Raw genomic sequence first — 27,160 nt, 5'->3', positions numbered from 1 at the left:
ACCACGTTATCTATTAATTCGGACAAAAATGGAATATATAGCTGCAGAAAGGCAAAACAATAGAATAGTACTGGCCTCTATCAAAACATCATTTAAAAATCAAATTCTTTTGTATGGCTATCGCTTTATAAAAACAAGGTAAATGTAGGATTTATGAATAGCATTTATAGATTTTCCTACTTGAATACATACACCATTATTTCAGCAAAAATACATATTCTCTTCAGAAACATTACATTCACTAAATACGTGCCTTCTGTGCAACAAAGAGCACTACAGCTGCAGAACAAAGATAATGAAAAATATGGTTTGTTATGTTTTATGCAAACATGATTTTCCTCCATTCATTTAAAATTGCGTTTCTTTCTTATCTTCCTAATGTGTCAGTCAATCCACTGGGGGTGGAAGGGGGAATGCTTTAAAAACAGCAAACAACTTTATAAACCTGAACTGGAAGTCAATTACGTTATCCTCTAAGGTAGGGAAAAAACTCTATAGGTTTAAAGAAGCGATTTATCACCACCACACAAAAGACATAATCTAATTTCTATTTATTGAGGAGTTTCATGAAAAGCCATAGTAACAATCTGTTCCAGTAGTTTAAGTCATAAGATCAATTTCCACCTAAATGACTAAACATCATCTACTGTTTTCAAACCAAATCTTTTCCTTTGAGAGCACAGAGGAAAAAAGCAGAAGTGTTGATGTGTTGAATATAAATTTCACGGTGCTCTTCATGCAATCTAATCAAAGCAATTTTAAAAGTATTTGTTGTTTATTCTGGTTTTGTTTGTCTGATCATTTGAATTGAGAATTATTACATTAATGTAATTTTTCAACCACCACAGCTCAGTGGTTGAAACCAGTCCTACAGTCAGACCAGTTGTGCTGGAATGGCTGAGTAATTCCTTCCAGGTATTTCACAGTAGGTGTACCCATGTATCCCTACACTGCCCCTGCACAGCTCTGCAATATCCATACTGGATGTAAGTATTTCTCCTATCCTACAAACAGGCTTGCTGAAAATGAGACTCAATGGCAGGCAGAGAGATCCTGGTGAGGTGTCCAGCTAAAGCAGCAGGGCAGCAAGCTGTGTCAGGACTCAAGCTCCTTCAGGAATGACAGAGAAATCCTAATGCACACAAGCTGATGCAGCTCTTGAAATGCCCCTGGGTACTGTTCCTTGGCCCTGTTTGTCTCCTCAGGCAGGAAGAGGGGATCACCCAAGGCTACCTGGCCATGGGGGATGCCCAGGCTCAATCTGAGCAGGGGAGCCAGAAGGGCTGCAGGGCCTGCCATGGGTGGATATAGCTCCACTGCATCCTTTAACTGTTCAGCTCCAGATCCCACACTCAATATCAACAAGACTGGTGCAGAAGATAAGGCCAGATGTCACAGCATTGTCTACTAAAAGCAGGGAAAGCTCTCCTAGTCTTCCATGACTGAGAACAAGTACATTCTCTGGTAGATGACACCACATGAAATTTGTCATCTTAAACAAAAACAGGTTTTGCTCCTCAGGCTCTAAAAGAAGCAGGGACTTCCAGATCAACTGTAGCTGACAATACCCATTGGACTAGAGGTTCTGAGACTCCATCCTAATGGCAGCAAGGTACCAAGCTCCAGTATCTCTGCTAACAACTTCTAGAAAACTTCACAGCTCTAAGACAAAAGCCTCCTCCCAATTCTTAAATGGTGTATTGATGACCAGTTTATCCTAATTTTTCTTCTACCAGTGTTGCTTTAACTGTACTTAAAGACCTGGTCTGTCTATACAGCCCACAAATGTTTATAAATAGCAACACTCTTCCCTCCCAGCCTTGATTTTACCTGTTTAAACAAACCATGCTCTGTTAGTGCCTTCCATAGCCCTGTCCATTTCTCCGAGTCTGTTTCTATTTGTATGCATAAAACTGTAGTAACAAAACATGAGACATACCACTAATGCTTTCATATATTTAACTGGAATTTCTGCAAGTGATCATCCTACCAGTGCTCTTGGCACTTTGGAGTTTGCAGAGCATATAAAAGTAATAATGTTAATTAGTTCATGTTCTAATTGAGATAGACAAGCAAGTTTTCTCCCATGTCACTTTCTACATTTCAATCTAAGACTATAAAACAAATTCTTAATGCTCTTAGTCTCTAAATGTATTAATTTACAATTTATACTGAAGTAATTAAATCATACACATTATTTGCAGACTTTTTTGCAGGATATTCTGGTTCTCCTTCATATTTTAAGTACCCTCCACCTCTGTATTACCAGATTTCATTAGCAGCATTATAGGTAGATTACAAAAATTATGTAACATTATCAGTCCCAAGATCAGCCTTCAAGGAGCACTGATACCTTTCCATATGGGAGTTCAACACACCCACTCACATTTCATGATGAAGCAGCCGAGTTCCCCTTACTGTTTCCTTGTGTATGCACTGCACTCTTCATTTTCAATGATTTCCTGTCATCAAATGCTGAGGTTCAGATAAAATATACTGCATTTTCATGTCAATTTTCTTACAGACTATCTTTGTAGGAACTACATTGATAAATTCAGATTTCAACTGTTTTGTTATTAATCACCATATATGTTTCATTATTTCTTTCCTCAAGTTATGGTCTAGAACTCTACACAGTGCTGAAATGAAGTTAGCAGGTTTTGAGCTGCATTAATCACTTTCTTCCTAATCTTAAATGAAGGTGCTACAGATAATAAAGTAAATTTTGTATCTTACCTTATCAGGGAGATCAGTACTATCTACTTCTTGTATTCAGGACAAAGTATTGCTTGGGATCATTATTTTAATCAAGTTCTATTTTCATACATTTAAGAATATGCCTTTTAAATAAATATTTAGGTCATAGATTTATTCTAAATGGATTACATTTTTCATTAAAACTCACAAATAGCAGGGGACTCCCTTCCTAAATCTCATCCTAATTAGACATAGAGAGCATTATCAACCCCATTAATGCAGCCATTTAGGGAAACAAATCAAATAAATTCTGCTAAACTTGCTTTCACTAATTGTCAAATGACACCATAAAGGTATTTAAAACTAGAGCTGGCTCTTCATTTACCTGTGATGCTCTTTCTCTTGCAATAAGGACACTTGACTTTTCTCACACAATTTTCAGACATTAAATTTCTAATTAAAATAGCTATATTTTGTTTACAAATTGGACAGTCCTCCAAGGAGGCTTATCAAATTTTTAAATTCCACCTGAAGATAAATCTGAAGAACATTTCCAGTACACATGAAATAACCATTCCTTACAGGACAATTCCTTCCTACCAATTCTACAGACATAAACTTTTCTTAGACAGCTCTCATTCTATGATCAACATTTAAAAAAATCTACAAACATGGAGCACAGAAATAGGATTTTAACTTAAAACTGGGGGACAAAAATGTTCCTTGGATATGTGCCTTTATATGCATATATAGCATATATGCACATGTATTTAAGAGGACATTTCCCAGACTGTAAAACCGCAGTTTCTCCTTTCTGAATTGATACTTGGCTGGGAAACAACCTGAAAAGTAAAACTGAAACAAAAAGGGCATTATCACAGGGCAGAACAGTGTTTATAAGAAACCTGCTTCTATTTTCTTTTTCCTTCCAAAAACAGGTCTGTCCAAAGCAAATGTTACAGCACAGGTCCTCATCTCTGAAGACACAGAGACTTGTGTGCTTTTTGTTCAAGAACATCCAGGCCCGACAGGCCAAAATCTCCGATTTCAGATCTCCAGGCATTTGGCACAAGCTCTTCCCAGTGCTGTATTTCACCTGCTGCTGCCTGAGCCATCTCAAACCTTCCCCACCAGTTCCACTAACCCAGCACCACAGAAGCACAGCTTTGCTCAAGCTCAATGTTGGGGAATAAGGCCAAACAAGAGAGTTTGACATCAAAGCCTTCCACTGAAAAGTGGGAACAACCCCAAATCCAGTGAGTCCTTTCAGGATAACCTGAGTTAGACAGACTTTGACAGAGTTGTTCTGGCCACACTCGAGATGCTGTTAGAAGAAATGCCATAGCACCAAGCAAGCAAAACACTGATTTACACTGCAGTAGTCATAGCTCCTTTTATACTTTCATTGTTTACTCTTCTCCTTACAGAAAGACTCATTTTTCCCTGGAGAGATGTTATAAAATTCAAGCTGCCTCAATTGCTAATGGATTTATTTCAAAGTTAATTAGTTTAATTTCAGAATCTGGTCTTCTGCTACATCTCTATCTGCTAGGAGCAGCTCTGTAGGGAGAACTCACTAACTATATATGTTCCAGAAATTTTATTGGTGTTTTAACTTTGAACTGGGGCTGAATGCCTGTTTGGGGCTGGTGTGCATTATGTGCAACCCTAGAGCCCATTTTTGGTATAGTTTCTTATAAAAGGAAAGCACTTCCTCTGTTTCCAAACCATCTCACAATGCAATCCAAAACATAATAAACATGAAGTATCCGATGTGCCTTGAAGGTACCCTACTCATCCTCTTTAAAACTAATTTAAAGACAGTCTGTAATTCCTCTCTAACAGATTGTCCTTTTGTTTGCAGTGCTGATGTTCAGTGATCAAAATATCAATAAAGTTTCTCTCAACTTCAAGAGCCTTCAACTCTTTTTTCCCCCTGTCTACACCTAGGAGTCAGCAATGTTTTCAGCAATTTCAAAGACAGTCCACTTAATCCTCTTTAAAGTATCCTTTCAGTCATCCTGAATTTTTTCACCTGTCACAGAAGTGTTTAACTGTTTGGAAATCTCTCTTCTCCTTTATAGCTTGAAACAATCCAAGACATGGTGTTCCTGGTATCAGAGAGAATCTTCAGGCTGTGAAAACATATTCAGTAAAAGCATTTTTCTATAAAATTCTTAAATAGGTCAAATTGTGCAAGAACCACCACTTTGGTCTCAGCCAAAGAGAGATTTCTCTTTACATATGCCTAGCAAAGAAAAAGAGAGCAAGTCAGTAGCTTTGAGGTGTATTTTTTTTCCTCCCCAAATTACATCTACAGCCTTGTGTTAGACAATATCAAGGCAGATTTACCAGGAATGGGACATTGTATTATGGTACAGAACTCAAAGAAAATACTCCTTAGTATTATACTTAGTCTGAAAAGTTCAGACTCCCTTATGTTGAGTGAAAATTTTAAATTAACCAGATTTCCTGTAAATACTAAATTTTGTTCTTACACCAACCACTTCAGGAATATTTAAGATTACTAGCATTATTAAAAATACTTTGATTTAAAAAAAAAATATGTTCAACTAGTGCATGTTTTGTTAAATGAAACACATATTAAAATAAAAATTATGTCAATTATTTGTCTTCAAAGTCTAAAAGTTTTTATGGAAGTTTTATTCTATATTCATACAACCAAGTACGAATATAGAATAAAGGAAGTATCTACAAGATCCTTGTATTCAATTCCACAAGACATATCTAATAATCAGGGGATCCTACTTTTTATTCAAAAAAGTTATTCTATGCCAAAGAATACCTTAAAGTATTCTTTAAATGTGTAATGTTCTTCAGAGCTGCTCCTTCAATGACAACCACAAGATGTCACCATTGTAAAAGAAACTCTATGCAGTAAAACAGGAAATTCTGGGATTTATATTCTGAATCAGGGATTCTAATCATCATACATCCAAATCAATGCACTTCAATTATTTTTTTAATACAGACACGAAAGTTACTCAAAAGAAGATAAAAAGAAAATAAAAAGTGAAACATTAAATTCTCTCCTAAAGCATACAAATCATGACCCTTCAGCCACTTGGTTTGAATTACCAAACACAAGAAAAACTTGTCAGACAGCAAGACAAAAATTTATGATTTCATCATTGCAAATAATCTGCACAGAACATATTATCAGATTAGAAAGTACAGAATATACAGGTATAAATAAATCAAGAAATAAAGCAGAGATGAAAGTCATCTCTCAGAGCTTAAGGAAAGTTTGGTATTTAGAAAGGAAAAACAATTATATATCCAAGCCAGCTCATCTGTGACAGAATTAAAAAAAAAAATTGAACTCTATGTAGATTCAGTGAAAATCCAAGGAATGATGAAGCAATATGTACAGAAATGCCAGGTGAAAGGAAGGTACTAGCAGCGGTAGTCAGATTTCTAATTTTATTTTGTGCTTAAAACTTCTAATGAATTTCATAGCACTATATCTGAAGGTTTAGCCTAAAAGTATTTCCAAAGATTTGTGACATTTCCCCATTTTGTACTCAGCAATTTGACATTGCAAGGAATCCATGCATGACTAAAAGGTGATAGTCTTGCTGCAAATTCTATTCACAACTTCTGGACAGAGATTAAGCCTTCAGGATCTTTTTGTGCACTACAGTCCTGGAAGATTTTAAAGGACTCAGTAATAAGTCTACACTACTTCCATTCAATGACCATAATGCTAAAACACTTCCTTTCTGTGGGTGCACAGACTGCCTTTGAATGATCAACTCATTAATTATTAAGAAGTGAAATGTGTTAGATCTCATCATGACTGTGAAGTAATAGGTGTGACAGCTAATAGGAGTTAAAAAGTCATTTCCTTTGACATGCCAAAAGAAACAGCAATAAAACAGAACTGAGGCAGGAAGTCATGGGAAGAGGGTATATCAGCTAAGTAATCTGGAGGGATTTTAATATTTCTGTTAAGAGAATGGCAATTTCTAAGCATAGCAAGCTAAGCCAATTGAGACTTGTAATAGAAGTGGTAAAGAATAAAAACAAAAATCCGCAAGCATCTAGCATAATTATAGCAAGTGAATTAAACATTTAGGATCCTAAATAATTTATCTGTAATGAGAAACAATGATCTATGGTACTGGGAGAAAAACTGCACCACATGCTTACAGTACATCCATTAGCCCACAGACAGTCTTGCACCATTAAAACAAAGCAGTTCACCTTCCTTTTTCATTGAGAGGCTGCTACAAATTATACCCACCAAAAAGCAGACAGTGGCTACTTTACTTCAGGAAACACTAAAAATATGATGCAATGATGTGGCATTAAAAGGAGGGCAGGGAGAAAATCAAATTACCTAGACACTAAACTAAGCAAACTTACCTTGCCAGCTGTCATTGCAGACACAGAGCTTCTCTCCTGTCAGGTCACAGTAGCCATGATCTGGACTCCCACAGTTGGCTTTGCAATAGGGAATGTCACAGGCCTCTCCTTTCCAGTACTTGTCACACTCACAGTACACCCGGCTCGGTACAGACAGACTGGTTGTGCACTTGCCATGTTCTGAGCAGTTATTAGGGCAAGAGTTAATTCTGAAAAAAACAAATATGTAAGATATCTGACAGTACTCCAGCAGTATTTGTTAGATAGAGTATGTTTTATCATGAAAAATTTCTATTTACTGATAAAACACAAGTTTAATGATGATTTTACAGGCAAATGAGCTCAAAAGGTGTTGATCCAATCTTATGTACAAAGTCTTTGATGCACACAGGATCACAAATACCTTGCCACTGCAACAAATATTGACATGAAGCAGAAGGACAGGCCCTGCTTGGGCAGATCACCACCTATTTTTGTCCTATATTCCAGTATAAGCACTCAGTCCTTTCGAATGCTTGCTATCTCTAGAAACAACCACACTGGAAGTAATTGAGCTTAAATTCTCCACACAAGCATACATAGTTAAAGGGTTTTCCTGAGTAGCTTTGGTCCATACTAAAAACAGTGTGCCTAACATCTGGGAAGAACAAAAGAGGGAAGACAAGTAAGGAAAAATACAAGATGACTAATATCCTGAAACTACTTACAGGTAGCACTTCATTCTTTGAATCCTTAATAAAGGAGCCACCTTAACTCTGCAGTCCAAGATGCAAAAACAGGACAGCCTAGGCTGAAAGAGGTCTGTGACTGCTCTGGAGTTAGCATTGCTGTGATACACTCTACCAAACACTGAGATCACAGGCAACTGGAGTGCAAAATTAAGCAAAGTGGTTCCAGAAATGCAGGCAACTCCTTGAAATGAGGGAAGATGGAGGACATGGAATACATGAATCCAAGAGTTTCCATGAACTCAGGCAGTATGTGCCTGATGAAGTCCAAACAGGATTTGAAACTCTTTTCGATGACTCACTGCAAACTCAGAATAAAGTGTTACTACAATCCTCTGATAATAATACAGACCACTCCCTGCAGATGTGAGATGAATACTGTTCACAGTCTTACTCACTGAATGAAGCTCTAACTGAATGAAGAAAGAGCTGTTAAAAGTTAGCAAAGAATGTTAAAGGCTGGCCTTTGAAAATATGCAATTGTGGTAGGACAGCGAGGAGATATTTTTGTCTTCTAAAGACTCACTTCTCAAAGGACTGATTCTGTTACGCTGCTAAAACAGAAAATTCCACATCTGACCATCATTCAAAATCTCCTGGGGGTTTTAGCTGGTAACACACATGGCATTAAAACCATTGGTGGCATTAACAGCTGTATGCTACAGCTGTGAGGAACCTCTCCCCCAACCTCACAGGCAGTGTTCTGCAGGAAGGTGAACAGTTAAGTTTTTCCACCAGAAGATGTTAGTTGGAAAGCAGACCATTTCCCACTCCAACTGGTTCATTAAGGATTCAAACAAAATGAGAAAAACTAGATCAGCAGAATTGGAAGAAAGTTGCCTAACTCCAAGGAACAGAAAATTTACTCAGACTGTTCTGAAGTAATTACAGTTGTTTTGTACAGAAATGGCACTTTGGTCACAGATTTTGTGTTTCTGTCTTCCCCAAAATTAAGGAATACAAGTGGTCCATCAAGATGAAGTCAAAAAGTAAGGAAGAGGGTAACAGAAGCAGAGTGCAATATACCAGTGACAGAAGCAAAGTTAATGCAGCCATAAAAAGTAATTGTAGGTATTTCTTTATCATAAAAATGTTACTGTTGGTTCATTAAAAATGTTTTAAAAGTATCCATTGCAATAAAGGACACAGAAGAACAGAGAACATAGAATTTCGTGAGTTATACATGTAATAGAATTAAAAACTGGCAAGTTTTTTCATTTATTTTAAATCTACCAAAAAAAAAATAGGTAATGATATGCAGCATGCACCACATTACCAAGTAATGAAAGAATGCATATACGCTCATTTCTTAAGAATGCCAAGTCTAATTGCCATTTGCTCCCAAGACAAATAAAACAGTGTAATAAAAGCTTCAGGGATAACTGAAAAATGCAACTAATTACAATAGAATGTCTGCCAGGTGATTGCATTTTACTGATGTCAACTGACAAAAATTAAAAATACCCAGTGTTCTAAACTGCTATTTCCAATGGAATATATATAGTGAGGTTTCCAAAACTTTGGATAGCTACTTATTATCTGGCCAAAGGTGGGAAATCTACTGCAAATTATAGCAATAATCTTCCCACAGACAATGTGCCAAGTATTGTGCCAAGAGCAAAGTTATGGTCAGAAACACAAATAGGAATTTTAAACTAATAAAGAATATGACAAAAATATTGCATGTACTTCAACATAAGAAATGCAGCGCTGGCCACCATAGCCCAATAACTGCTATTTCAGAATCTGAAGGGATTGAAGGAGAGCAACAGACATGTCTTCAATCATGGAAAAATTCACATGAAATAACAGGTCCAACAGGACCAAGCAATTCCCTCTTGAGCCAAGGCAGGCAATATAAAGAGATTTGGCATTGTGTCACATGAACATCCCAAATGAGACAGAAGTTGCAAACAACTGGTGCATATAAAAAGGAAAAGGCTCAGGTCTGCCAGATGCATCTTTGGAGCTGCTGACACAGAAAAGGAGACTGGACAAAAGCAATCATAGTCCTATCAGATTAGACTTTGCCATCACAGAAACTAGAAGACACACAGTGCAGATAAGATCTACAAAGGCAGAGTGTAGACTGAGATGGAAAATAGGAGGGGAAATACCCAAGAAGAGGAAAAGAAATGGAATAAAATCTTTGTGGCTGGCACAAAAATCCAAGTGGAACTGTTTGGAAGGTTTCAAAAGCCATAGTATATTCAGCAAGAGAAATCCAGCAACAGATGATCCCAGTTCAAGAGAAGGGAATTTATATGACAGCAGATATAATCTCCCTTCTAGTCCATATGACAACTATATGTGTTGGATAAACACTGGAGGGGATACATTCTAGTTCCATATGGCATAGGAAAAACTACTCTGGGAATGGCCATGTGACTTCACTCAAAAAAACCATACTCTGTCTCTAGGAGGTTTTTTCCCTTAACTCATACCTTAATAATTTATTACAAGCCCAGCCCCCTGGTTTTAGACACTAAGCACTGAGTATGACTTATGCTATTGAAAAAAAAAACCGAACAATTACTTAGTACAAAAATACTTACGAATAAAAAATGTTAAATCCTGTTAGGTTATAAGCAGCATCACTAAAGAAGTGTAGCAATGCATAGCCAGATGTAGTAACCACCTCAGGAACAGTTTCGTTTCCACGCACTTCAGGGACGATAAGACCACTGGAAAAGGAGAAAAATATTTTTAAGCAATCTTTGGTATATTTAGGGGAAAAAAAAAAGGAAAAAGGGAGTTTGGTATTCTGCTGCTTAACTATATAAACAAGATGACATAAATAAAATTTTAAAGCTTTTTTTAATAAAAGGTATACAAGGTATATAAAACTTGTCCATGTATCTGCAAGGTAAGTCAGGTGTTTCCAGGAAAGTGTCTGTGTGTAAGCATTAACACTCCATTCAATGCCAGCAGTAAGAATCCAAATAATGGATTTCTGCTATGATTATCTAACCAAAACTGTAACATTTTGGAATGCATTCTAATACAACTTTACATACATGTTCCCATAATATTAAGATAAGAAAGCAATTTAGTTAACATAATAAAGCTCCTAATGCTAATTTTTCCCCCCAATAACTGAAAATGTCCATACATGACTACATGGACAGTAATGTTAGTAAATACACTCACCTAAATACAGCTATTAAAGGTGCATATATAGAATCTCCATCATATACATACATATGGTCCCAGCTACATTCTGTGGCAAAGTGATTAAATCTTAATCTTAGTATCGCATTTGGGCTGAAAAAAAAGAACATGGATGTAACACATTTACAGAATTACTGAGATCATAAGATCAAGAGCTCACAGTAGAATTGATCATGTCAACATAACTCTGTTAAAACATTTTGAGTAGTAATTAAATATTTCAAAGTGCTAAATAACAAAAGCCAGGGCAAGCAAATATTTCCCTTTATCTTAGAAAATTTAAAAATAACATATTAAGTCCACAGCTAATAATCCCCAAAGTTAATGAGAAGTGTAACTTCACCAGATTTTATCAGTGTTCAGAACCACAAATTCAGAGCAATTAAAATATCTCATTTTAATACACTAAATTTACTTTACAATGTCAGGACTATGAACTTTAAAGAATCCTTCAAGATAAAATCACCTACACATCCTCTTCCCAGTATTACACTAATTATTGAAAAGAAAAATCTTAAAACACAAATCTAAAATTGCAACCAATATTAGTGCAAGTGCCTGCCTCCTACCCTCTGCCAACATGTGGGAAATATCGCTAGATTTTGGCTGAGATCCAAATGGATCTGTAAACTTTTTGGAAGGGGAATTTTTACATATCACAGAATTACCAGACATACATACATTCATGTACATATATATATATGTGTGTGTGTGTGTGTGTTTGTGTGTATATATGTATTTCATGAAACACAACGATTATTTTCTTGTAGTTCTCCTTGCTACTGACAGGCTTGAGTACAATTTGTCAGTTTGGAAAACGTGGAGTTTTGTGACAGATCCTTTGGAGAAAGCTCTTTGTTCATTTTTTAAGACACAATATTATACACATATGTGAATTCCTTGTGTGCTGACATTTAGACATTTGGTTGCCTTACTCCTCCCCAGACTGTGCAGCACATTGATTTCTCCAGCTCCTCACTCTGCCATCTCCTGAGAGCAGGAGGAATGGAGTGAGGAACAGCTTCAAAGCAGAGTTTGCCTGTGGGGCTGAGGTGTGTTTCCACTTTAGTGCAGTGCAAATATTCCTGAGCAAAAAGAGAAGCCTAGCTAGGTCAGACACATCTTCAGCTATAGTTTGGTCTTCTAGATAATGAAATTTAAATGATTCTGCAAACAATCATAACTTCACTGCTGCTTTTAAATTACCATCTACATATAAGCAGACCAAAGTCAGAGCAGACACATCATTTCTGAACCGCAGCAGTGGAGCAGATATCCAAGGTAATTGAGATTGGCAACACAGAAATACAGAAGCAGTTAATTTTATTCTAAAATTGTGAACTAGAGTCAGCAAAATCCTAACCCATATCCTGGAGGGGTGAAATCCTCCTGAAATGTAACCAGTTTGTGCCATTAACACTTAGCCATACTAACTTATGTGTCTCATTATTTCTTCAGGCATGGTTGTGTGTTTCTGTGCTGCATAAACTGGAAAATTAGCAACAGGCGTGAGGAACCTAAAGTATAGGCATAAAACCATTTCAAAACTAAGTACATGAGGAACCAAAGAATGCAAAATAAAATACTTTATAGAAGCACTAACTTTTGAGAATAAGCATTCTGTACTTGAGGCCATTGCTGATTTATCACTGATATGAGTTAAATAACATAAGTCAGGTAATAAGGTAAATAAAGGGATTCTGTAACTACTTTTGGAACTTATGTAAAGGTACTCAAACATGCAACAAATTTATCACGGGGTTTTGAGGGCCTGCAGCACCAGCCATATATCAATGTCAGCCTAATTTTTGCCAGCAATTTGAATGGGAATGGAATTTGGCCAACTCTAAGCAATCCTGAAAATCCTAATACCTTCTTTTTTAAATTCTATATAAATTAACCAAAACCAAAGCAAACTAACAAAACACCAAACTGTGCATATTATATCCTCATGCAATCTTTATGTCAGGAGCTCTTTTGATCTCTAGAACACACAGTACCAAACTGTTTAGAAAATTTAGGCTATGAAAATAGATACTTACTATCCTTCAATTAACCATGTGCATTTAGTTTTATATTTGTAATTTATAGGTCCATCTGTTAAATATCCAGAAGGTTCTGTTAACCTACAAGAGGAAAAAACAGGGCTGTAATAAACCAGAGACAAGAGAACATGAATCATCGACATGCCAATAGATTCTTTCTTGATGAAAAGAAAATTGGGGTGGGGAAAACAGTCAAGTCTCTCTTCATATTTCTCATCACACTATTTGTGCTCACAAAAACTTGAATTCTGATTCTTCTAATATCATTGATTTGCTTTCTTCCCCCAGGCATTCACTTGTATTCTTTCTAGTTCAGTAGCAAATAATTTAAATTATCCTTTACACAATTTGGATCCAAGCCAATGTAAGGGGAGTTTAAGAGCATTTTGGTTTGCTTTGCTTATTTGTTTTGCCATTGCCTTACGACTTACTTCTGAAATTAGACAGCACCAGCCATAGGAAAACTCTCCTAGATCAAGACAAATTAAGATATAAATTTGAGTAAGCACATCTGGCAGCCTGCTGCTCTGTTATTCCTACTCAGTACCCTGTCTCTGCACAGTGCTCCCCAGTGATTATCCAGAAGGATGAATCCCTGCAGATTCTCCACACAGCATCACACCACCTTCAATGACTTGCAGCTCAGGGACACGTTCAGTCCACAGCTGTGCCTCTGGGTTCATGCTTTATACCACTCAAAATGTAATGATCTGTGTTTTATTTCCCTTCTTTCCCTCCTCTGCCCCTTTTCCAACCTGAGAATTCCTTGCTCACTGCCTTTAATAAATCTTTTGTATTCTCCTAGAGCCTGCTGAGATGCAACAGAGATCAGCATATTGTATCCAAGATGCAAGTGAACCATGAATCTGTACAGTAGCATATTATTACAGTAGCAATATTATTTCCATTTTATTCTCTATTCCCATTTAAGATTTTATTTGCTCTTTCAACAACTACTATTCTGACATTTGAAACAGAAATATCTGCTGTAACTTTTTTTGAGTGTTAATAGCTCAATATTCATCACATATAGAAATTCCTTTTATGTAGAAAGAGAATCTTTTTCATTCATTCATATTTATTACTTTGTATTAATCTATGCAGTGATAAAACAGCAGATGAAATTCAATAATCTATTAACATAAAAGCTTTCTAAAAGAGCCTGGTATCTTCAGCACATTATATCTTCACTAATCCATTCTACTTTCTGCATCCTTTATGATTATGTTCAGGACTTAATACATGTCTCCAGTGGCCTTACTCCACTGGGGAAACAGATCAGCTCACTCTTTAATAACAAATAGCAACAAATACAAAAACATCCTCAGAAACATTCATTTCTTCCACTATATTGTAGAAAGAAAATCATTAAGAATAAGTATCACTAAACAAGAAAAGCTTTCATCTGTTTTGTGTGCTCTTTTGTTTAATAAAAGGCAATAATACATAATATTCCAATCAAAAATAATTTCAGTGCTTTCATATGATTTATATATAGAAGTAAAGTCTTATTTAGCTATCCACAGAACATAGATTTTACTGGCAGAAGTATGAAATATTAGGAGTACTCATTTGCAGTCATGACCATTGCCTTCTTTGTAGTTGTACAGTGCAATGGAGGTGACTTACAAGAGCTGTTTTTATTAGATCAGCCCTTTGGTACTAGTAAAGTACAAACAATTTCCCTTGTCTCCTAGAATGGTAATTTTTTGATAAGCAGGTTCTTTTGGGAGAGTAGACAGCCTTTGAAACAGACATTTCACTTTGTTGGAAAAAAAGTAAATAAGTAAGAGCACAGCATTACTTTGCAATAATGTCTGTAGAAAATTGTAAGATAAGGGCTTGTTCTATTTAAAATAAATACATAGCAAGACAGATGGAAATTACTCTAAGTTTCTTGAGTCATACCAAGAATTTTTCTGTATTATTTTTCTTTCCAAGTGTTATCAAATACTAAATCCTATAACTCACAAAGATAAGCAGTACCACTTTCAGGTAACCCCTTGCCCAATCAATGGCAATATTCTCTTTTATATGAAGCCAGGTATTTATCAGGAGTTTTCCTCTGTGGCTACCAGTGATTCTGTCAAATAACCACAATCCAGATGAGTCACCCTGACTATGCACTCATGAGTCACAGAGGTGCCTGCACTGCACCCCACTCCTTGCTCACCACTGAGAAAGCCTCAGTGATGAGAGGAAGCCAGAACAATTTGTGTGGCCTGCCCAAGCACCACAGGTTAATCCCACCCACTCTCCAACCTCCTAAACAGAACACACAGGGGAGCAGCTAATGCTGTGTATTGTCATTTGGAATTGCACATCAGCTTTCATAATATTCTCAACAATATTTTTTCCTAGTTGGCAGGGTTATAATCAAAGCCTATAAAGAATTAGAGGGTGCATGCCAAGAGAACATTTCCCATCTCAGTATACTGTAAAACAGATCTACCAAACAACAGAAAGACATCAGGATGCTGCACATTTAAAAGCATTCAGAAGCACCAGTGACAGATCAGTCACTCACCAAGGTAATCAGTCAGCAATAGATTCCATGAAATATGTGACACCCCAGGGTTTCACCTAGCAGACAGACACACCAGAAAAGCAAGGGCTAAAGCTAACACAGGGCAACCAAAGGGATGTCTACATTCACCTGGAATATTACCACTGCTATAAAATAATAGCAAATATAGAATGTACAGTGGCAATATTTGCCACTGCAGAGACTTTAAACCAAGACTGATGTATTTCAAGGAAAAAAGTACATTCTAGTTCAGTCAGAAATTATTGGTCCAAAGTGAAGGAGCAGTCAGATGAAATCTACGCCTGCAATACATAAGACGTCAGAGCAGGTTATTAAAATGGCCCTTCCTGCTGTAATATTTATAGAGCTGTGAAAAACGCAGTCTTGTCATCTCCTGCATCCTCCTGCAAAAAATAATACCACCAAATCTTTTAGAGAGGGGCACTAATTTAAACCAGAAACGTTATTGGCTATTTTCTGTCACCAGCGAACATGAAGATCCACAAAACCGCTGGTAGATGGACAGAGCTCAGATTTATAATGTTGGTGCTTTAGGAGAAACAAAGCATAAGCTACATTCATAATATTACAAATTTTCACTATTAAATAGTTATTAAAAATTCATTTATTTCTATGTTTCTTAGTCTCACACTTCTACTGATAATTTTAAGAAATGTTGGATTATTTTGCAATTCCGACTTCAGATGTATCTGAATATACAATGTAGAGCATATTTTGCTTCACAGATCCATCTCAATATCAGTACTGGTGTGTCAGTCAAGAGCCATTCTCTCCATTGCTGAAAAATTTTGCTCCATCTCCTTTTCATCTTTTATGAAAATATGTTTTATTAAAAAGAAATAAAAATCAATAACCGTGCTTCAAAGTTAAAAGATCAAGTACTTCATAAATAGAAGTACTGGCAACCCTTCTAGTTGAGATCTTGTGTCTAACATTTACAGCAGGCAAAGAGACTGCACAGAACTGAGATCAGCTGAATATATTAATAAAGAAGAGGAAAAAAATTCCAACCACCTGACAGTACAAGCCTGAATCTGTGAGAAAGAAATACAGAAGTGATCAAGAGGCCATTTCTCATACCACAATATTGAATGACAGACTAAGAAGGTTTTCCAGTATTTTTTCAAAGGAATATCTGAAAAACAGTATGTTCTGAAAAACCCACAAAGGCAGATTTTTCTTTTCCAGGCATAAAGCATTGACTAGCACCTAACAAAAATTCAAAGAATTTGCATTTGATGTTTCTGCATTTTTACATTCATTGTATAACTTGCTGCTGGGGTTTTTTTTTCACATATGAAAAAAGGATATACTGAACATACTGTAGCTCTAATTTTTCTTCAATGACTAATGAAGAGGAATAAATATTCAATACATTAAGGAAATATTTGCATATGCCAATCACACTCCTCTACTTGTTACATACTGCTTTGCAGTAATAGAAGTTATATTTAGAAACACAAAGGACACTCATGACAACTTCTCACATGCTAAGTAATCACAGGCCTGTTCTTAAAGAGGTTTCAGTTTATGCATTGACAAAGTAGTAGTTTCTGTTGCAAAAGTGAAAACCCTAGTGATTCAGTTCATCCTTAGTCCATATTTCTACATTATTTTAAACTAAACCATGTTCCAAAACAATCCAAAAATCCCAGAAAAGTAAAATCAAGATTAGAACACATAAACAATTTTTCCCCATGAGGAGATATCCTGTATTTCAAGGAGCTTAACACTTATGTTTAAAAAATAAATAAATAAATAAATTAGCTGGAATATAAACTCTAATTGGTGCAACACATTAATTTAAGGTTAATTCTGGCATGTGTTCTGTTTCTGAAGAAGGTTGTTGTTCTACAGTGCATTTTTGCAATAGCCCCAAAACAACAAAGGATTCTGCATAGGAGTAGATGTTGCTTTTAAAGTCCAAACTTATATGGCATCTTACTTATGCAATGCATTTTCAATTACATAAATGAAATCTGTTCCCTTGCTTAGGCTGCACAACATTATATAAACTCACAGAACACAGACCAGGACAACTTGTTTAGAATAGGATATCTGAATATGTGACTCTGAGGGTATCCACAAAGTGATTTGAAATGTGGGCATAGTTTTATAAAGACCTGGTAAACAAACCAGATGCAGAAGATAAAAATAGTATTATAATATTAAATGTAATATTTATTCTATTTTAAAATAAAATGTGAAAATACTGCATTAACTACTCAGGAATTTTCTTCTACCTCCTCATAAAGTGGTACTTGACTTTTTTTTACCAAAAACTCCATAAATTGCTATTTCATTTACAACATGCCCTAACACCTATCCTAATTATATTATTATAATTCAGATTATACTGAAATCTTTTTTCAGTTATTTCTCTAATCTGATTTTAATAATTCCAATGACAGAAGTCTAGAACCGTCCTAGGCAATCTATTTTAGTAATGGCTTATTATTAGAAAGTATTTCTAAATGTCTATTTCACCTTTTTTTCTTACTTACACATATTTCCTGAATGTAGACGTGGAAATCAGCTAAAATTCTTCCTTCTTCTGAAAAGACAACTAAAGCAATTTAATCCAGCAACCCTCATGAATAATTTTCTAGACTTCCTTCTAGAATTTTTCCATGTCATCTGCACCTCAAAATGGTACCTACTTCTCCAGCTGTAGTCTGACCAGCAAAGCAACCAGAGAACTATTTAATATACATAATGTGGCCAGTTCTCCTGAATGCAAGTAGCAGAAGAACTGCTTTTATGCTGATTTGTGTACAACCAGTAATTGCCCAAGATTGCCAACTTCCTCCACAGGAGCAACTAAATGATATTACTCCAGTTCCCCTTACTGAGGTTCATCACACCCGCTCAAGTGTAGAAATTCAAATCCAATTCTGCCCCTATCAGACTGCATTATATGGGATCAATGCAGCTCACATCAGCTGGAAATTGCTGCATGGAAAATTTTATTTATAATCACTTGCTCAGTAGGAAAATCTAGTTTTCTTTCTCTGATATAAGTGTTTACTTAAAAGACAGTAACTACTGGTCACACTGCATAGTGAGGAACCCTACTCAAACAGCAATGAGCTCCACAAGAAAAGAAAAAATTCTATTTGTGCATATTTGTGATAAAGGTCTTCATAAAAACTCCTGCATCTTTCATAACAGCCCTTTTATCTATTACTCAACCACATCAACAGCTTCTGAATATTCATATTCATTATTCATTCACCTTACAAAGCATAGCATACCACTAGCATAAAAGCAGTACTAGCAAAAATTAAAACTCCTCTGCACCCATGGTCCCCACCATGACAGTTGCATTAATTTTGTATACTATAATGCAAGTCATTCAAGCAATTACAACATGGCATCATTTTTTGTGTCGGCTGAAACTAAGCAGTTGCCAGATACCAGCACTGTGAAAGAGGCACTAAAGCAAAGTTTTCTTCCACCTGACATTTCTAAATATTAAGTCCAAAGAAAAGTAGTGATGAATAAAGAGCCTTCTACTTTTCCTTCATGTAAAGAAATTTTCTCCTTTAGTTTCCAGTAATGGCACATGTCAGAATGATCCATTTCAAGTTTTTTGGACAAAAATGATTCACAGAATTATAGATGAATAGTCCAAGAGATAAGGTGAATAACAGGCACAGTAATGTCTCCCACTGAACAAATGATTGGAGTATTTTCATTCAAAAGCTTGATACAAAAAGGGAGAAAATAATTCTATGAAAGTACAGTTGCATAGAATGGACCTTGAAAAAAGCCATCCTGACTTTTGTCTTCAGATTTTTCTTCAGATTACATGCATATATATTTCTTAAAATATGTGAGTATAAGCCATAACTATCTAAAAAAAACAATCCAAATGTTGATTGCCTGAATGTAAGCAAAGAAATACACCACTACTAAGAACTGTGTCACCTACGCCCACACATTCACAAGTTAACAATAAAAAGTTTTTATGCCACTTAGTTTTACACATGGATGGATTTATACATAATATTTATGAAAACTTTCTATAAAATTGAGTGGAGCTGAGTCAATCTACAGAGTTCAACAACAAGCTCCATGTTTTCTACAGAACCACTACACCAATTAACAGTTCAAATCTTGCCAATATTTTCCAGGTGGCACTGGTTCTCCATCTCAACTTAGAGATCAGTGCCTTTTAAAAGATACTGCAAATAGCACAATATCCTCCACTGACCTGGAAAAAACTTAGTGAAAAGAAATGAAGTGAAAGAAATGTAGCTTCACTTCTCTTATCTGGAATACTACAGACATTTCATATTTCCTATTTTAATATCATGGTTGGACAAAATCATATGAGACAAGTACACATATTCTATTAGAAATGCTCAGGTTAGTTCATAGGTGGCATCCAAAATTCTGCCTATTAATAGGCCTGGCACCATGCTTAAATTAAAAATTGATAGAAAATCAAGTTGGCATTTGATACAAAAACAAAACATTATATAATACCCCATATCACTATCTCATCTAAGTATGGCTGTAAATGCTACTCCACATATAAAATCCCAGAGGTCAAAAAGCTGTATAAAAACAATTCCTGTTTTGAGTAAGAGACAGACCACCTACCCAATCCACTGGCTGAACTTCTTGCACTCTATTTCCTGTCATACTTACTAATTTTCTCAAAAAAAGAGCAAGGTTTGAAATATTCAAAGTTCTGACAATTTAGTCTTGATTCACAAGAATATTAACAGTAATCCCAAAGGTTTGTCCTGTATGCAGATAGTTGCTATTAGAAGCAAGCAGGAATTCAAAAAGAATCTGCCAGGAAGCAAGGAGACACCCCATTGCTCTAACATTTTACAATGTTCACTTCAGCCAAGAGTTATTTTCATGGCCAAATGTTGCCAAGATAATGAAGAAATTAATTTAAAAAAAAGTAAAAAACACATTCCATCAGACTGAAGTGGTCCTATTACTTACCTTCGCCTACCACATTAACAATGTTATTATTTCATTTAGAAAAGTTCCGTACCTTCATAAATTGTGTTACTTTAAGATCACCCTTACATTACTTTAAGATCACTTGGAGTAACACATTATCCTTATGTTATTCCTCTTGCTGAAAACAAACAAAAACAAGCTATACTTTAGGTTTCTTTAACAGCCAGACACTTTTATTTTCCAGGCTTTATTTTCCACAAGGCAGCCTCCATTTCCAAAAGTGGTTAAGTGTATTCTGGCATTATTCTGTTAACATCCCTAAACTCTGTCAGGGTACACTTCATCCCATCTTCCAGGTCACCACTTGTTGGGCCCAATATTAATCCCAGGGAGATCACACTTGTGACAGGAGCTCTTTACACATGACCAGGCAGAAAGCTCCTCACCCACTGCACAGATCCCTTGTCTAGACCCCAACAAATCCACTTCTGTACCAGGAGGGTGTGGGAACCCACAGCCCTGGAGAAATTGAGGTAGACAATGTCTCAGCCCAGCAGGTTACTCTGTCATAGAAAGCATTCAGGTGTGTCAAGCACATTCTGACCTTGGTGAATCTCTGCTGACTTTTCCCACTCATGTTCTTCATCTGACTTGTAATAGCCCCAGGACAATTCATTCCATTCCAAGTTTCCCAAAAACAAAAGTAAGACTGATGGGTCTATAATTTCCTGGACCCTCCTTTCAGCCCTCTTTGTAGATGGAGTTGTCATGAGCTTTCTTCCAGTCTTCTGGAACATCCCCCGATCTCCACAACTTCTCAGAGATGACAGAGCAGCCTCACAAAATGAACCAGCTTTCTGCTCAGCCTCAGGTGGATTTTGGTGGATTGATTTATAGGGGTCAAATTCCTGTAATAGTTCCCACACCATCTCCTTCACTGACAGTGGGTCTGTGTTTGCATCAACCTGGATTTTTTCTCCCAGGGCCTGGGGCTCAACAGTGCCAGCAAAGAGAGATGTGAACCAAGTGCTGAGAATCTCTGTCTTTTCACGTCTTTGGTGACTAATTCACCTCTGCTGTTTAACAACAGGCAATGTTGTGCTTTGTTTCTGCCTGTTTCCATACCTGAAAAACATTTTTCTCGTAGTTTTCAATGCCTCTGGTCAATTCCAATTTAAGCTGAGCTTCTGCTTTCCTGACTGCATCTCTACACAGCCTGGGAATGCCCTTGTAGTCCTCACCAGGTATTTCTCTGCTTTTCCGTCTCTGGTACAGTTCACATTTCAGCAGACTCAGGAGCTCACAGTAAGCCAAGGGGGTCTCTTGTTCCACCTACTTCCCATGCCTTTAAATAGAATTCAATCTCAGTAGTGTCTACATTAAAGTAAGATTTGCTACAGGTTTTGATCTAACCACAGGATTAATATGAGTGAAGGATAAAGTTATTTATGAATTTTTATCCATTTGTGTATAAACTTTAAACAGATGTATGTATATATTTATATACTGAGCCATATATATGTATTTTATAAGACTTCTGTAATTAATCAAACATGTTACAGTACTTTAAAATGTGGAGCAAAAAGCATATGGGCAAGGCAGGCTGAGGGACTTGGCAACAAGGTAATGCACTGTGCCAATTTTTCACTGTACATCACCATAAATCTCATTTTCACTTGTGACCTAGTTCAGGGTTTTAACTTAAGCTTCCTGAGGTAACAGGCAAATGCTCTAAATCCAGTGTGTCACCAACTCCTAAATTTCTCCTTGACTATTTAAATCAAGTTTATATGCTCACCAAGAGGCACCTATTTCTACCATTCAATCATTTAGAATGATTAATATCTAACCATGAGATTTCATGTCTGTTAAGGACAGAATTCTCACGGCAGGAAACTATCTCATATCAGAAGGCTGCAAGCACCAGCTCCCAGAAGCTATACTAGTTTTGAAAACATAAAAATGCAGTAAAATTTGACACACAGACAATTTCCAAAGGCAAAAAAGTATCATTTTCTCTTAGCATCTAAGACTTCTCAAGACTTTTTAAAATCCATATGGAAATATATATATATATATATCAAAATCAAACCAGCAACTCCTTCCTCTCTTCCCTTTCCCATCAGCACACATAAAGCCTCCTAAGAGGTTCCCAGTCCCTGAACACAACCGCAGTACAAATGTTGAGATAAGAAGATATAATAGTTCTTTTTAAAACTTAATTGATTAATAAATTCAAAGGGCTGGTTACTGGGTAGATTTCAAGCACTTTCTTTCAGATAATTATATAGATAATCACTTACTTCCAACTTCTCTGGCTGTAGCAATTATCAGGACATTACACTATAAAGCACATCCCTCTGTTTGCTGTGAAGAAATGGAATAATGGCATTCATGTCTCTGGAGTATTACAAAGCATTTTTGTTTGGGGATATGAAAGATTCTTACTAGTCATAAAATAGCATCATTTCAGAATACATTTTACTCATGTGGCAGGTGTCATTTCACTCATATTTTATGCTTGACTTTATAATTTATGGGTATGTCACAACACTGTTAGCAACTTCCAACACTCCCTCTAGAAGTGGATGAAGAGGTATAAGAAAGAGAGACTATGATATTTTCATTTTTAACTGTGACAGCTCCAAGTTTCCCAGAATCAATCATTTTATATATTGGTAGAGGGCTTTGGGAATGTTTCTGCTTGTATGGGTGGGGTTTTTTTTGCTTTAGTCATCTCTCTCAACAAGCCATCCATCAGTCAACGTAGAATTAATTTCCTGGCAATGGTGGGATTCTTACAAAAAGACTTTTGAAAGATACAACAAATATAATTATTGCTTTATTTGAGTGGCTTAAACAAAATTGGAAAATTCAGAAAAAATTGCACTGGTTCCCATATAGAAGAGACAGACATCTGAAAGGATATTACTCAGCTGAAGGAAGATTATTATTGCAAGGATGCCAATTAAAATTAATCCTGTTTAAAAATAAAATTTACTTTCCTTGCCTACATTATCTACTGAACAGTTCCATGAGTACCTTTCCAGTCCACTATTCCAAATAAAAGGTATGCACTGACAAAAGCAGAACCTTCTATATCATCAATAATTCAAATATAAACATTTTCACTTGTTTGTTTTTAATTGTGAACAAAAATAATTTATTTTTAAATGTTTTGGATGCTTGGTTTTCCTTTTCACAAAGTTTTACTACAGGTAAAAATAGGTGAGTAGATATGAAAACTAACAAAACTAATTTTCCTTCTAAATCCTAGAAAATCACACAAACTGCAATTCTTAATATTTATTGGACAAAACTCAGCATATATTCCTTGAAAGACTCTTATTGACATGGTCTGAAAGCACTATTCATCCAGAATTTCAAAACTGGTTTAGAATCCAGATCAAAAGAAACCTCTCACAATAACAAAAGTCTTAATATTACTTTTATTCAGTTTTCAATTTGTGGACTTTGAATATGGCATTTGTGGACTAGAATTTAGCATTTGTGCTATGATCTAAGATAACATACAGCTCTAAAGTTTCCTTCATATCAATGTTAGATGATCGAAACTGATTTTATGCTTATCAATACAAAAATAATTTCTCTTGTAAAGACAATGTTTTCAAAGATTAATACCTGCAACCTTAACAGTTTAATACCAGCAACAAAAAAGAAAACAAATTTCCTTAAACTTTCCGTTGACCCTAAAGCCTTTCAACGCTGTTGCAATAAATAAATAGCCTTCTTTCAACATGTGGCTATTTTTACACCAAGGTCTTGCTAGAATCAAAGACGGCAGAAATCAAAACAAGAGCAAGTGAAGTTATGGACAAAAGAACATTCCCTGTTTCAGGAAAAATCTGCATTACCAAAGATCACAGCTGAACCTCAGTTTCTAAAAGAGTTTCTGGTTGTTGCTACTCTTTTGTTAGATCTTATCTGCATAAGCATCTGTTCAGCAATGCTTAAAAGGAGATTAAGAACTGAGGGAGGAGGGGAGGAAGCTTCAAGAGAAGAAAGGCTAATATTCAGGTATATTCAGCTGCAAAATAAATCAAAGCTGTTTTCAGGACATACTTCTAGGTACATTTCTAAACGTTCATCCCACAGTCAAAACAAACTTTTCTTTTTGGCCTTTGATTAGTCACCAGAAGGTGCTGCTAAATCATTAATCTGAACTTCAATCACTCCTGACCTCAGCTCTCTGAGGACAGTGTTGTGCCCAGGACTCTTAGTAGGTGATTAAACTGGAACCTAGTACAGTTAAAGAAAAATTCAAACTAATTCTGGCAGGGCTTGCTATTCACCAAGGAAGCTGAGAGTTATCATCAGCCTAAAAAGAGCCAAAGGGCTTGTTGAATCATCCCCAAAATAAGCTTTTATTTAAAATTGAAAAAAAACTAAAACACACTTCTATGTGTGTTAATTTGAGATATATGCTCTCAAATTGGAAAAAAAATAGAAATTCCAAAAGGAAGATAATTACATCATTTACACCATCTCAAACTAGACAATTGGGAAGCTTCAGTTGCTGCTTTAAGAGAAAAAGGTTTAAGATTTAGGATTTATATAAATAGTTATTTTGATATATCATTTAGGGGAAGAATTGAAAGGGAAAAACATGTTTATCAAAACATGTGGTACCTTAGTATCAATGATTATATAAATTAAGCCTAATAAAATACATAAAGAACATGCTTGTGGAAAGAGTTTTACTTAGATCTGTGAATTGGCTCATTTTTGTCAGCTGTTCATAAAATCCACACCTGCATTTATACTTTACCATATGTACTCCCTCCCAAAACAGGTGCCAGATACAGATCAGGCTGTATGAACCACCAAAAGCCACAGAGGCAGAACAAGGCACAATCTTGTACAGAGGTTATTTTGCACCATCTCTACCTCCCAGCTAACCAAAAATGAAGCAGAGCCCCTTCTCCCTTGAGTTGTCTGTCCAGAATGGAAGCCAGGCACGAGCTGCAATGTGAACACACTGACCTGGCCAGCTGTGAGTGGCCAGCACAGCACAGGCTGCACCCTCCCATCCATGAGTACTCACCAGCCTGAGGAGCCTGGAGTCACATCTGGAGTGACAATCACCAGGACCCACCTCCTGACCAACAGAGACACTCTAGTTCAGGGTGATTTTTGTCTCACCTTCCCACCCTCAAATATCTATCTTAAGAAAACAGCTACTTTTGAAACACCAACTCTTAAAGTTATCTGGATATACAAGACTGAGATGGCTTCTTCAGCCTGAGACTGGGAATTACCAAACTAATATTAGCTTTTGCATTTAGTTAGAAAATAAGCTAAATCTTTGCTTACAAAATCACCAGGAATACAATTTTAATCCCTTTACATTTTAAAATGCTTTTTCTTGAATAAGCCTAAGGATCTGAGTGTTCCAATTCATAGAAGTTCTTAGGCTGCAAATCCATTTACTAAAGATAGGATTATAGAGCACATGTATATCATTTTACATATGATACTTTTAGGGAATTTAAACTGACAGGGCTGCTTTAAAAAGCTTTCAGTTGAAAACTGAGCTTTAAGGAAGTATTTACTCATATTTCTTGAATTGCAATACATACCCTGTACTATCACTAAAAGTAGAAGGGATCTAAAAATTTCACTAAGCATAAAAATGGACACAGTCCTTGTCTAGGTTGCTTTGGTGTAAATCTGCAATAGTTGACTGTTGTATATAACAGGGATACAGGACTGGGTATTACAGGCAAGACAGGGCAAAGCCCAACTTCAGAAACCTGTTGGAAGGCTCTCAACACTTTTAAGCTGCAGTTCCACATAGTCTTCTCATTAGAGAAGACTGGTGTAAACACAAAACTAACTTTGCACATGCCAGGAGAGTGAAGAAGGATCCTTTAGGTAACAACCGGGGAAACTGGAGAAAATTAAGCTGAATGACTTGTCCCTTGAGTGGGTAGCTAAATTGCAAACAAAGATATTTAAAAGACAAAGCATCAATCTCCAGTAGTGAATTTAAGCTACCAAGCAGACCATATAGGCCTGGGGAGGGGAGGAAACATGCCTTTTGGTAAGCTTTCCAATTAATTTTTATAGACTAAAATCTTACCTTTTTTTTTTTTGTATTTTGCACAGCCATTCAGATCTGTGCTATTCATCTGTTTCTGGATTTCCTAAGCATCACACTGCATAAAAGACTGATACATTTGCTGCATATACTAGATAAGGCAACATCCCAAATGAGGTCAGTGACATCCACCTGCTTCAAACAGGAAAGAACCTTTCTAATATCTTGACACAAGCAAATACTGGGACATATGAATAAGTCATATGGAAGCTCTGAGTAGCCACCTGCTATTCTATCAGAAAATAAGATGGCTACATATTGTCAGGTCTAAGGTTACCTTGCATAAGTGTCTGCACAAAAAGAATTTAACAGTTTTAAGCAGTCCCTGGCGATAGACCAGACCAGAAGGCACAGCTATGTCTCTTATGAATAAGGTTGAATAGAGTTGTATTCCACTCATTGATTTAAAAATAAAACTTACACATGAATTGAGTCAGTTGGTGAGGAATGGTAATCACTCATCAGGGAGCCCTCTCCTCACCATTCACCACAAAGGATGCCTCTCGAAGGCTTTTTTTACAAAGAATATCTGAAT

At 36.2% G+C, this 27,160-nt stretch overlaps 1 protein-coding gene across 1 annotated transcript in view; it reads right to left on the bottom strand.

Annotated features, from left to right (window-relative positions):
• The window catches only part of ATRNL1 (attractin like 1), a 428,986-nt gene that overhangs the window by 377,271 nt on the left and 24,555 nt on the right, over positions 1-27,160 (bottom strand). Inside the window, exons 4-7 of the mRNA XM_014310189.2 lie at positions 13,028-13,111; positions 10,965-11,078; positions 10,370-10,498; positions 7,087-7,295 (exon numbers count right to left, since the gene is read on the bottom strand). Coding sequence (XP_014165664.1) covers positions 7,087-7,295; positions 10,370-10,498; positions 10,965-11,078; positions 13,028-13,111 — 536 coding nt within the window. The remainder of the gene's footprint in view (positions 1-7,086; positions 7,296-10,369; positions 10,499-10,964; positions 11,079-13,027; positions 13,112-27,160) is intronic.

This window comes from Geospiza fortis, unplaced genomic scaffold (assembly GCF_000277835.1).
Source record: "Geospiza fortis unplaced genomic scaffold, GeoFor_1.0 scaffold1303, whole genome shotgun sequence".
Taxonomy (NCBI): domain Eukaryota; kingdom Metazoa; phylum Chordata; class Aves; order Passeriformes; family Thraupidae; genus Geospiza; species Geospiza fortis.
This window is presented reverse-complemented; position numbering and strand designations above follow the sequence as displayed.